At 40.4% G+C, this 13,657-nt stretch overlaps 1 protein-coding gene across 1 annotated transcript in view; it reads right to left on the bottom strand.

Moving 5' to 3' along the window:
• DNAJC15 (DnaJ heat shock protein family (Hsp40) member C15) overlaps window positions 1-13,657 on the bottom strand; it is a 67,460-nt gene that overhangs the window by 32,727 nt on the left and 21,076 nt on the right. Inside the window, exons 2-3 of the mRNA XM_081214799.1 lie at window positions 6,412-6,463; window positions 3,605-3,678 (exon numbers count right to left, since the gene is read on the bottom strand). Coding sequence (XP_081070925.1) covers window positions 3,605-3,678; window positions 6,412-6,463 — 126 coding nt within the window. The remainder of the gene's footprint in view (window positions 1-3,604; window positions 3,679-6,411; window positions 6,464-13,657) is intronic.

Genomic DNA, 13,657 nt, shown 5'->3' on the forward strand with positions numbered 1-13,657 from the left:
TAGCATAGGGCATAAGGGCCTGCCACCTACCACTTCAGCCCTCAGGCCAAGAAAGAGAATCATATGCCTGGGATGCACCCAACTGTGGGTGGTAGGTCCCAAGAGAAGCAAAGGTGAGTACCAACAGATCACACTGAACCCAGAGGGCTGAAGAGGGGGACAGTTATGTCAAGCAGTAAAATACACATAGTACTCAACCACTCCTGCGTTCTGGAGGTTCCAAGACTGCCTCTGGGCTCCTTGATTTGGAAGAGACATGACTGTTGATATAAGCCACCTACGTGCTCACAGCACACTGCCAATCTTCTCATTCAATTAAATTGTTGAAGTAAATCTACCAAACTGTTAAAAAAGGCCACTTATATGAGTTCCAGGAGCAGAGACACATTGGAAGGAAAAACTAAAGAAAAAATATATGAGGATCTTACAGAACAAAAAATAGACAATTTTCACATAAGCCAAGGCTAAAAATTCCTGTGAAATTTCAGAACATCAATAATAAAGAGAAAATCCCCCAAATTTCCAGCACTAAACAACAAACACACAAACAAAAATCACCCCAACGTAAAAACCAAAAGCACAAACAAAAGAAAATCAAAATCAAAACAAGCAGTGTACAAAGGAAAAAGAACACCAGAAAATCTGGCTAAGTCTGAGAGTATCAAAAAATGTGGCTGAGAGTATGCAGGAAAGTATAAAGGTGGGCATGGAGATTCCGTCTGAGCAGAGACTTCTGTAGTATCCCTCTAATACTGGCTCCACCAGATTCCAAGGAGCCAGCAGCTACGTGACAACAGTGAGAGGGAAAGAAACAAACTCTCCATGCATTCTATGTGAACAAAATTATTCTAGGCAGTATTCCAGAAGAATGGGGAAAAAAGTATGAGAAAAAGAAAGATGAGATTTAAGAAAAAGATGGTGTTAAAGCATCAAAGAAGCGAATAAAGTTTAAGAAAAAATGAAAAGAGAACCCGTAGGAACTTGAGCCTTGAACATTCTCCTTTGAGTGACAGGGATTTATTGGCACACGACTACAGTCCCTATTTATTAGTAACTCTATTTGATTCAGTAATGAACACAGTTACAAAATCAAAACACTGTAAATGTTGTGCTTATGAATTTGGCTTTTTGGAATCAGTGCCAAGAGAAAGTATGTATATATTTCATTCCTCAATTTCCCTGGAACAATTAATATTGAAAGAAGTATTTTAAAAACTCCTATCTTCACTGAGGTATAATTATGATGATGATAAAGATATTCCAAGATGTTTCACTGCAAACTGCAAGAGTAGTACTTTGTGGAAAAGGGGCCAGATTTATCAAAAGGCACTTGTCTCAACTTGAAGCCCACAAAAGGGAGGGAAAGGGAGCACGTATCACTTTTCTCTCCTTAAGAAATGCAGGGGCTGGGACTTCCCTGGTAGCGCAGTGGTTAAGAATCTGCCTGCCAATGCAGGGGACACAGGTTCGAGCCCTGGTCCAGGAAGATCCCACATGCCACAGAGCAACTAAGCCCGTGAGCCACAACTACTGAGCCTGCACTCTAGAGCCCGCGAGCCACAACTACTGAGCCTGCATGCCACAACAACTGAAGCCCACGTGCCTAGAGCCCATGCTCCACAACAAGAGAAGCCACCGCAATGAGAAGTCCATACACTGCAAGGAAGAGTAGCCCCCGCTCGCCACAACTAGAGAAAGCCGTCGCACAGCAACGAAGACCCAACACAGCCCATAAATAAATAAATAAATAAATAAATAAATAGAGACGCCTTTGAAAAGAAAAAAGAAATGCAGGGGCTGCATTCAGGATACCCGTAATAATCTCTTAAACTATTCTACCTTACCTGTGAGCCTGCACAGAGCAGTGAAATGTTTCTCATTTTCTTTCTCTCTTTTCCTTTCAGTGTTAAATAATGTAGTTCTACAAAACACAAGTCTATTTATGGTATAAATATACCTACTGAAGATCAGCATAACAGGAGAGAAATGATTTCTGAAAGTCTCTCAATTTGCTATACATAAACATATGGAGAGATTTAAATAACTATGTCAAGCCACCATCACCTAAGTCCCTGGACTATCTCAGTACCCTCTTAACAGGTTTCACAGCTTCTCCTCTGACTCATTCTAGTCTATACTCTTTGCAGCAGGCAGAGTGATCACCTAAATTGGTAATCATGTTGCCCACATGCTCAAAACCTACCAAAGGCTTTCCATCACACTTAAACCAAAATCTGCTGTCTTTGTCACAGTCTATTTGGCCCTAAGTGGTCTGGGCCCGAACTACCACTATTCCTTCCACATACTCCACTGGAGTTACTCTTGCTGCTAAACTCATTTCCACCTCAGGACCTCTGCAGTGTTCCCACTAGAAAGCTCTTTCTTCAGATGTTCACATGGCCTGCTCCCTCATCTTCTCAGAGAGGGCTTCCCGGACCTATCTAATATAGATTCCTCTCTGCTGTTAAAGAATCAATCTCTTACGCTGATTTAGTTCTCTAAAGAAAACTAAACTTCTACCTTCAACACCTCTACATATTATATATCTTATTTATTTGTTAATTGTTTCTACTAAAAAGTAAACTCCTAGAGGGCAGTGTCTTTGTCTGGTTCATGACTACCTCCCACTCCCCACAATAATGTCCAGTATGTAGTAGGTGCTTAATGAACATTTATTGAATGCATGCTAAATACCTATTAATACTTTAGCCAAATAAAATATAAACAAGAAAACAGAAAATAAACACATGCTCCCTCTAATCACAGACATGCATCTATAAGTCTGCAAAATCACTTGCAGTTCTTTTGACCCTGAGTTTAATTATCTGTCATAATATAGTATGTCAGCCTTTGAAAGTGTGGTTATTGTTCATGACTAACTAAGCCTCACAAGCCTATAATGCCTTTGCTAAAACAAGCCATTCATTCTCAAATTGCTGTAAGCCAAGCTGATCTATCCCAGATCTTCTGTTTCCCAGAAATCAATGTTTATGTTGTATTGCTTCAGTGAGTTTTCTTTGCATGGTCTCCAGTGGTCACAAACCACAGTTCACCACACTATAGCTTTTTAGATACCTACTATCATTCATTTTTTACTTATATTCAGCTCAGCAGAGTAGCTGTAATGCTGGTAGATGAATGTATAAGCCCTATAGGTTTCAAGGTTGGAATCATATAATTTTATGTTTGAGATAGCCAGGTGTGGTGGTACGAGGGAACTAGTTTCAAATTTGAAGATGAAATAAACTTTTGGGTAAGCTCCATCAGGACAGGCACCATGTCTGTTTTGTTCACCAGCTATGCCTAGCCCCTGGCACAGGACAATCACTAAATGAATACTAATTAAACAAGGAAAATAAATTACCTCAAAGTTGACATAATACTACTAAAAGGAATACGATAATTAAAAGTCAAAGTCAGGAATAAGCTTAGATATAAAATAACATGACCAAGAAACTTAAAAGAAACTAAATCAATAAAGTTGCCAATGATACAAACATTTGTATGAAAATCCAAAACATTTTTCTGAATTACTATCAATAATGGCATATAAACAAAAATCAAAGCAAGGTTAGATTTCTAACTAAAGCCATTTTTAACTTACAGCAGTGGAAATCTTCTTTGCAGTTTCTGTGATTACTTGTCCTAGAGATTTCCAGATTTGAAATGTGTAGCAACCTAAATAGTAACAGGAATAAAAGCAAATATATTTTCTATAATGAAAGCCAACACCCACAAAGTGCTCACCATAGTATTTATTAATAGTTTACTTTATATATGTTATTTTAATAACTATCTCAAAATCTACCAGAAAGACAGTCACATTTTTTCAAATTTCTAATTTATTAAATGGAGGATAGATTTCATTTTAATATAATTTTCATAGCTATTAAATTAAGCTTTAGTTCATAATTATAAAATTAGAAAATTTCAATGGTTATGTATAAAATCCTACTTTTATACAATGTTACAGGTCATAAAAACATAACATCCTAGTACTCAATTTCTCACTGAGGATGACTACTCTCCTAAAAGCTTCTTTTATTTTAGTTCTTTCCTTTCTTAGGCATCCTAATAATCAAAACTCCTTTGAGTCTGGACAACTAAGTATCAATAGCAAAACAGGTCCTAAATTGTTTTGAAGGCATAGAACAAGAATAAAATATTATCTGACTAATTTACCTTTTGTACCCTAATCAGAATGTGTGTCTACTAATACTAGGGTCTCTTTTCCCAAAGCTCTGCTAGAAAACCAGTTATGACCCTCTGAACTTAAATTCAATTTCTAACCATAACATTATTTGCAAATCAAGATTTCTACCGGGAAAGTTCAACTACAACTACAAAGATGTTTTATAAGAAGTAACCTGTCTAAATATACTGTCATTCCTGTGCAAACAACATGTTACAGGGAAAAACAAACGATGCTAGACACAGGAAGATGTGAAGTAGCCAATCTAAGTGGGAGATAAAAAGCTCTTGAGATCAAGTAGAACATTAAATAAAGTAAAATTAAATGAAGCTGAAACCCTAACTCATCTAAATCTCTTATATAAATATCAACTTCCATTTGATTCTACAACAGTATAAAATATGGCTTTTAAAGTGCCTCAAAATTCCTTCAAAACCACAATCATGCAATCTCAATGTAAAAAAGCAATTAATGGCTTCAAGGAGTGACATCTGGGGATTCCCTGGTGGCGCAGTGGTTGAGAGTCCGCCTGCCGATGCAGGGGATGTGGGTTCGTGCCCCGGTCCGGGAAGATCCCACATGCCGTGGAGCGGCTGGGCCCGTGAGCCATGGCCGCTGAGCCTGAGCGTCCGGAGCCTGTGCTCCGCAGCAGGAGAGGCCACAACAGTGAGAGGCCCGTGTACCGCAAAAAAAAAAAAAAAAAAAAAAAAAGAAGTGACATCTGGACATTTACTTTAACCATAAAGGAGAAAATCTAGTCCAATAGTCTAGGGGTACGAAACTCTTCAGTCGTATTTGACCCTGAAAGAGAATTGCCTGCTATTAATATTCTCGTTAGTAAACTGAATTTGGCAACAGAGTAGTATGTATAGAATACATACACCAATTCTTCTCATTGTAGAAACAAGACGTTGGCAAAAGTATATCTTTCTCTAATTTCAAATAAAAATCTTACATTTGAATTTGAAATAACTATGCCTATTCTGCTACAGTAATTAATACAAAAATTGTTTTATGTTTATGGGCAAGTTTGTCTGAATTCCTTTTCAGACATGATACTCTTCTCATGAAACCTCAGTAAGTAGTTAACTATAGTGATATGAGACACAAGACTTTGACAGTACAAGAACCAAGAGAATCTGAACCACTGATCTTCCTGATTTTAAAGTTCTTACTGGTAAGGTGCTTTAAACAGAGTTGTGTGGAATTAAATTTTTTTTTTTTTTTTGCGGTACGCGGGCCTCTCACTGTTGTGGCCTCTCCCGCTGCGGAGCACAGGCTCCGGACGCGCAGGCTCAGCGGCCACGGCTCACGGGCCCAGCCGCTCCGCGGCATGTGGGATCTTCCCGGACCGGGGCACGAACCCGCGCCCCCTGCATCGGCAGGCAGGCTCTCAACCACTGCGCCACCAGGGAAGCCCGGAATTAAATATTATACAAAACAAAACAAAATCTTTTATGTCTTTTTCTATTGGATCTCACTGCATATAACCACAGTGGAATGTAGCTCCACCTAAAAAGAAGATCCAATTAACAAGATCAAATCCATGGAACTTGAGACACAAATGCTAAATGAAAAATGTAAATCTTTATCAACAAGGAAATGCTCTCAGATTAACATTTAATTAGAGAATAGCTATGCAATTTAAAACTATAAATTAATGGTTAGAAGAGACAGCAACTTTACTTTAAATCTTTATAACTATTCCTTCTGAAAAGATTTTGGCAGTAAAAGAAATTCTCCTGGGTTTGTCAAAGAACTTACACCAACATGTTAAAATGAGTGATAAATAGACTATAAAGAATGGCTACGCTCAGCAGAAGGAACTGACAGCTCAGAAAATGTGTCTTCTTATCAGCAAGAAAAAATATGGGACAATAAAAGAGCCCCAATATCACGTACGCTGCTTCATATTAAAGAGATTTCATTTTTTAATAGTGCACTATAGCTCAAACTAAAAAAATGTCAGGAAGATCAATTATTATCGGGGCTAGCTTTCCTAGCTTTTGTATCGTTAACTTCCTTCACTACAAAGTTTATCTAGATTTGGCTGCGCTGACCAATCTTCAGTGACTATAAATGTTGCAAAGAATGGGAACGTATGTCTTAAAATCAAAAAACCTCAAAATGCTAAGAGTCTTCTCATGAATCACTATAGAAGCTACTTGGAAATATCTCCCCTGCAACATTTATTGATATATATCCTTTATTTGTCTTACCTGCAAATCCAAGAGCTGCAATACCCAGTCCCACAGCTATCAAACCTCTTGCCTATGGAGGAAAAAATGATTATCACTTATACTGTTACATACTGGGTTTTTAAAGTAAATCATTTTAAATAATGAGAATAATTATGATTAATAACACATTTTCCTCAAGTTCTGTGGTGTAGAATTTTAAAAAATCTTCAGGATTACAGCTAATTTTCAGTGAATTAAAATAATTCTAGATTTCATTTAATTTCCATATATTTGACTTTGTTCTAATGAAGAGCTTTTATGTTACCTATTGCTAAAATGTTTTCTATAGACCATTCTTTTTTTTTTTTTTTTTTTTTTTCGGTATGCGGGCCTCCCACTGTTGTGGCCTCTCGCGCTGTGGAGCACAGGCTCCGAACGCGTAGGCTCAGCGGCCATGGCTCACGGGCCCAGCCGCTCCGCGGCATGTGGGATCTTCCCGGACCGGGGCACGAACCCGTGTCCCCTGCATCGGCAGGTGGACTCTCAACCACTGCGCCACCAGGGAAGCCCCTATGGACTATTCTTAATAGTGGGTTTAATGTATCTATCTTCTATAAAGCTAAAAAGTAAATATTTCCTCCTCATTTACATATGCAATGCTCAATGGACTCTGCTATACTTAAAAAACTTGATAAAATGTATCCATGTTTAGAAAAGAAGTCAAACTGCGAAAAATTAGTAAAAGTGATGAATAACTTAAGAGCTAGCTTATTTCTACCTTTCTAGACCAATGTAAAAATTTTACAGTAAGAGCCAAGAATTCAGAATTTAAAGTTATGAGCTCATCTTGATAAATTTTAAATTAGTTATATACTCCATATCAGTCTATGCTTTTCTCCTTAACCACCTTGGGAAAATATGTGTCACAACAGAAAAAGGTTTTATGTAGCAAAGATCAATGGTTGCCCCCCAAGATCCATTTTCCCCTTCTTCTACAGGATCAAAATTCCTATTTTTAGCCAGACACATATTTCCAAGCCCCCGCTTAGACTTAGGTACAGCTATGTTTACTAAGTGTTGGCTTATAGGATATAAGCAGAGTGGTGTGTGCAGCCTCAGAGAAGTCCTTCATGGGACGGTGGACTGTCCTTCTCCCTTTCCATTCCTCCTTCCTGCTGGCTGCAATGTAGACATTATACCAGGAGCTGCCATGTCGGATAAGGAAGGAAGAACAATGAGATGAAAGGAGACCGCATCCTGGATGATCATGTAGCTGCCACAGCACCCCTGGACTGCTTCTATTTACATGAGATAAAAATTGGGCTTCCCTGGTGGCGCAGTGGTTGAGAGTCCGCCTGCCGATGCAGGGGACATGGGTACGTGCCCGGGTCCAGGAAGATCCCACATGCCACGGAGTGGCTGGGCCCATGAGCCATGGCTGCTGAGCCTGTGCATCCGGAGCCTGTGCTCCGCAACGGGAGAGGCCACAACAGTGAGAGGCCCGCGTACCGCAAAAAAAAAAAAATTTTTAATAAATAAATAAAATTGTCTTCCTAAGATGATACTACTATTTTCAGTTTTCAGGTACTTTCAGCCAAATCAAATTTTGATGGGATCAGAATTAAGGAGAGACACTATAGAAACGGGTTTTGTCTGGTTAGTGGTGAAAGAGGCAAACCCATAAGATCCAAAAACTAAAAAAAAAGCTACAATAATCTCACTAGGGAATAGAATGGAGTCATTTCACAACAGTACAGTGGAAATCATAAGATGGAGGCTGAGACTAGATGCATAGTAAAACCGGAAAGCCCTATAGCCATCAGTTTCCAAGTTCTGTAAGGGAATGCAAATCTTAGGAAATCAAAGCCCCAAGTCGTCAATAGGAGACTCCATAAGGATAAACATCAAGACACAAAGGCCAACTGTATGAAGGTGCTCTAACTTTAACACCCAGTAACTCTCTCTTAGAAGTCTAGAGCTCTTCATAGACGAGATGAGGAAAGTTCATCTAGGTTTCCCCTCCTCAGTTCCAGTTCTTTTTTTAAAAAAGAGTTAGACTTTTTTAAAAAAAATCAATTTATTTATTTATTTTGCTTCACTGAGTCTTCGTTGCTGCACGCGGGCTTTCTCTAGTTGCGGTGAGCGGGATCTACTCTTCGCTGCAGCGTGCGGGCTTCTCATTGCGGTGGCTTCTCTTGTTGCGGAGCACAGGCTCTAGGCGCACGGGCTTCAGTAGTTGTGGCACGTAGGCTCAGTAGTTGTGGCTCGCAGGTTCTAGACTGCACGCTCAGTAGTTGTGGCGCACGGGCTTAGTTACTCTGCGGCAGGTGGGATCTTCCTGGACCAGGGCTGGAACCCGTCTCCTGCGTTGGCAGGTGGATTCTTAACCACTGCGCCACCAGGGAAGTCCTCGGCTCCAGTTCTAAGATTCACCTTTTCCCCAGGCAGAGCACTAGGGCAATCTCAGTGAAGGAAGATTCTTTCCCTGGCAGAGAAGGACAAGCCTAGAGCTAGCTAGCAAGAGGCCAAACAGTCTTTGAGGTTCCCTTCAGGTGGTCTAGACGTAATTACTCCTGAACTGAAGGGAAACGAGTGTTGATTTCAAGAAGATGTTCTGTTGAGGTATATTTTTGCCATTTTCTAGATTTTCCCAGGGGCTACATATTTTGAGTTTTCCAGTTTTATTTTCCATTGGTTCACTTTAAGGATCCTCAGTCCAACCAAAGTACTCAACTGGGGCTTCCTTGGTGGCTCAGTGGTTAAGAATCCACCTGCCAATGCAGAGGACATGGGTTCGAGCCCTGGTCTGGGAAGATCCCACATGCCACGGAGCAACAAAGCCTGTGCGCCACAACTACTGAGCCTGCGAACCACAACTACTGAGCCAGGGCACCATAACTACTGAAGCCCACGCGACTAGAGCCAGTGCTCTGCATCAAGAGAAGCCACCGCAGTGAGAAGCCTGCGCACCGCAACGAAGAGTAGCCCCCGCTCACCGCAACTAGAGAAAGCCTACACGCAGCAACGAAGACCCAACTCAGCCATAAATAAATAAATAAATACATAAATTTATTTTTTAAATGTACTCAACTGTTTTCATGTGTGAATTTATTTTCCTTCCTCATAAAACTTGTTTATTCTTTCATCTGACTAGAAATATTTATCTTTGCCTATCAAGATCTGACGTATTCTTAATATTTCAGCTTGAACCAGCCACAGAATGGGAGAAGTCATTTGCAACACATAACGATAAGCACATACCCAAAAATACAAAGAATTCTTCCACATTAAAAAGACAGATGATCCAGTAGAAAATGAACAAAAGAGTCCAGGGGGACTTCCCTAGTGGGTCCAGTGGTAAAGAATCTGCTTTCTAATACAGGAGACACGGGTTTGATCCCTGGTAGGGGAACTAAGATCCCACATGCCGCGGGGCAACTAAGCCCACGTGCCACAACAAAGAGCCCACGTGCTGCAACGAAAGATCCCACATGCTGCATCGAAGATCCCATGTGTCACAACTAAGAGGATATAGGGAGGGGGAAGGGTAAGCTGTGACAAAGCAAGAGAGTGGCATGGACATATATACACTACCAAACGTAAAATAGATAGTTAGTGGGAAGCAGCCACACAGCACAGGGAGATCAGCTCATTGCTTTGTGACCACCTAGAGGGGTGGGATAGGGAGGGTGGGAGGGAGGGAGACGCAAGAGGGAAGAGATATGGGAACATATGTATATGTATAACTGATTCACTTTGTTATAAAGCAGAAACTAACACACCATTATTAAGCAATTATACTCCAATAAAGATGTAAAAAAAAAAAAAAAAGAAAGATCCCACATGCCGCATCCAAGATCCCATGTGTCACAACTAAGACCCAACACAGCCAAAAATAAATAAATAAAATATTTTAAAAAAAAGAGTAGGTCAGGGACTTCATAGAAAAAAATCTAAATGGCTAATAAACATATGAATACTAACAATAACCACAAAACCAAAATGTTGTAGAAATATTAATACAAGAATATAAAGATCTCTGGCCTTTGTGGAATTTGTTCTATCCACTGATGCATCAAGCACCAAGCAATAATATCTCCACTTCTAGGGTTATTCTGAGGATAATATTAATAATGTATGTAAAGGACTTAGCACAGTGGCTTGGCACATAGTAAACAGGCAGTAAACGTGAACCACTTTAATGTTATCAATAAGAATAACTAGCTATTAGGAATGTAAGTGGTGTTAACAGAAATACGAACAATGTTTCACAAACTCTTAAATTTGTCCAAGTAAAAGAAGATTGACAGAAGTGGTTTTTGAAGTAGGCTGTGTAAAATGAATTGGTCTTCTCTAGGTTAGATACTCCAAATTTTCACATTTGGAAAATGCATCTTTGAAAAACATAAAGTCTTGAAAAGTTGAGTTATTTTAATTTCACAATTTTATAGGCTGATTACTGCATCATTTTTATTATTTCTACTATTCAAATATATATATATGAGACAAATAGTTGCCTCATTATTCTAAAGAGATTTTTATGTCAAGGTATTTATATCAGAAACATTAAATCATCAGACATTTGATTATTTTTCACTTTAACAATACGTAAGGCTCAATTGTGTTTAATAATTAAAAATTCAATTTAATTTAACAAATTAAGTATTGAGTACTCTGATGATTATTCTCCATTTGTCTCTCCAGATTCATTTTCCACCCTTCTCTGCCTTGCTCTTTACCTCCATCTTCCCTTATCTCAAAAGACTACATTATCCAGTCCTCGCTTGACCTCTCTCGCTTCTGGTTGGGTTTTGCCAATGAGAGGAAGTGTTGAACAGAACACCATGCACTGGTTACCAATCCCAGAAAAGGACTCTATACATTTCTGCCCATTATGTCTTGGTATCAAGGTTGTGAAGGAAAACACAACAGTCAAGCACTAGGTAGAACGATGATTTACTCACATAGAGAAGAGACAGAGTAAGATCAGCTCCGGTCACGTGCACTGGTCTCATACGGCTAGTGGCTGCCAGCCAGCGGACAAAGGGAAATTGGCCCACGAGCACCCTCCCCCTCTTTATCTCACACTATCCCGAGAGTGTGAAATACTGAAAGCTGGGGGCAAGCCTGAAACAGGGGACGATAATCCCACAAAGTACAGGTTGTGTGAGCTCCTCATCTCTTGGTAAGGAAGTGTTCCACGTCTAAGACCCCCATTCTTACGAGGCCAAGAGGGGTTGAAAGGCTATGCACAGGAAACTGTTTCCCAACAGGAAGCATCAGCAGAAAAGCAAAGAGTGGAAGGAGGTAGAAACAATAGTACAACTTATTTCCTGCTATATTTCCTCTTTGGCCATGGCTCTTGTTGAGTGGCTCCTCTTCCATACCTGTAACTCTCACTGGATTCTGGAGCATAGTTCCCAACTCCTTGCCTCTTTGCCTGAGTGGATAACTGTTTCCAACTGGTGCTAGTCCCTGCATGATTCATCATCCCTTTTTGGTTACTTTAAACTATGCCCACAACTCTGCAAATAGTCCCTTCGTTAAACTATGTTCCAAAAAACCATCCATTACTACCAGGACCCTCAATGATACAAGCATGACTGTACACCAGTCACTATACACAACAAGGCAAAGGCCTATATCAAATGGGTCCTCTATAGGATGCTAAACATGGTGAGCCTCCAACGTTTATGCTAATCTCCCAAAGATCTTTATTTTTAACCTATCGTATTTATTTCACTAATATATGCTTAGATGTGTTCTGTCTCCTTAAGCTTTTCTAGATAGCAAGAGCTTGTAAAAAATGTGATGAACTCTATGGATCAACACCTTAGAAAAGCACAAATATATATATACACACTAGAAAAGCACAAATATTTTTGTATATAATTTGAGGGAATCCATGGGTTTCCCTGAAGCCCTTCAGCTCACAATCCCCAACATGAGAACCTCTAAAAAATAAATGTGGGGCTTCCCTCATGGCGCAGTGGTTGAGAGTCCACCTGCCAATTCTGGGGACACCGGTTGGATCCCTGGTCTGGGAAGATCCCACGTGCCGTGGAGCAGCTAAGCCTGAGTGCCACAACTACCAAGCCTGCACTCTAGAGCCCACGAGCCACAACTACTGAAGCCCACGTGCCCAGAGCCCATGCTCCACAACAAGACAAGCCACCGCAATGAGAAGCCTGTGCACTGAAACGAAGAGTAGCCCCTGCTCACCACAACTAGAGAAAGCCCACGTGCAGCAACGAAGACCCAACACAGCCAAAAATAAATTAATTAATTAAAAAAATTTTTTTTAAATAAATGTGGACTTCCCTGGTGGCACAGTGGTTAAGAATCTGCCTGCCAATGCAGGGGACACGAGTTGGATCCCTGGTCCAGGAAGATGCCATATGCCGCAGAGCAACTAAACCCGTGCGCCACACTACCGAGCCTGCACTCTGGAGCCTGTGCGCTGCAACTACTGAAACCCATGCGCCGCAATTACTGAAGCCCGCGCGCTCTAGGGCCCGTGCTCCGCAACAAGAAAAGCCACCGCAATGAGAAGCCCACGCACTGCAACGAAGAGTGGCCCCCACTCGCCACAACTACAGGAAGCCCACGTGCAGCAATGAGGTCCCAATGCAGCCAAAAAAAAAAAAGAAAAAAAAGAAAAATTAAAAATAAACAAATGCCCACTGAAATAAGAAGGGTGTTTCATTTACTTTGAGCTCCTAGAGCATATCAGAAGACCTGCCATTTATATTTCATTTCTCTCTCTTTTTTTTTTTTTTTTTTTTTTTGCATTACGTGGGCTTCTCACTGCTGTGGCCTCTCCCGTTGCGGAGCACAGGCTCTGGACGCACAGGCCCAGCAGCCATGGCTCACGGGCCTAGCCGCTCCGCGGCATGTGGGATCTTCCTGGACCGGGGCACGAACCCGGGTCCCCTGCATCGGCGGGCAGACTCTCAACCACTGCGCCACCAGGGAAGCCCTCTTTTTTTTTTTTTTTTTTTTTTTTTTACATCTTTATTGGAGTATAATTGCTTAACAATGGTGTGTTAGTTTCTGCTTTATAACAAGGTGAATCAGTTATACATATACATATGTTCCCATATCATTTCTCATTCATTCAACAATAGTACAATAAGAAAAATAATGCTAATGCCAGAATTAATCTCTATTTATGAAGACTGACTTTATAGAAAGATAAACACTAAAGGCCTTGCAACCTTTAAAAACAACAAAAACAAACCCAAATTAGGTAGATCATTGGAGCAAATAAGAATGTTCAATACAT

The sequence above is a fragment of the Mesoplodon bidens genome (genome assembly GCF_964165515.1).
Source record: "Mesoplodon bidens genome assembly, chromosome: 17".
Lineage (NCBI taxonomy): Eukaryota > Metazoa > Chordata > Mammalia > Artiodactyla > Ziphiidae > Mesoplodon > Mesoplodon bidens.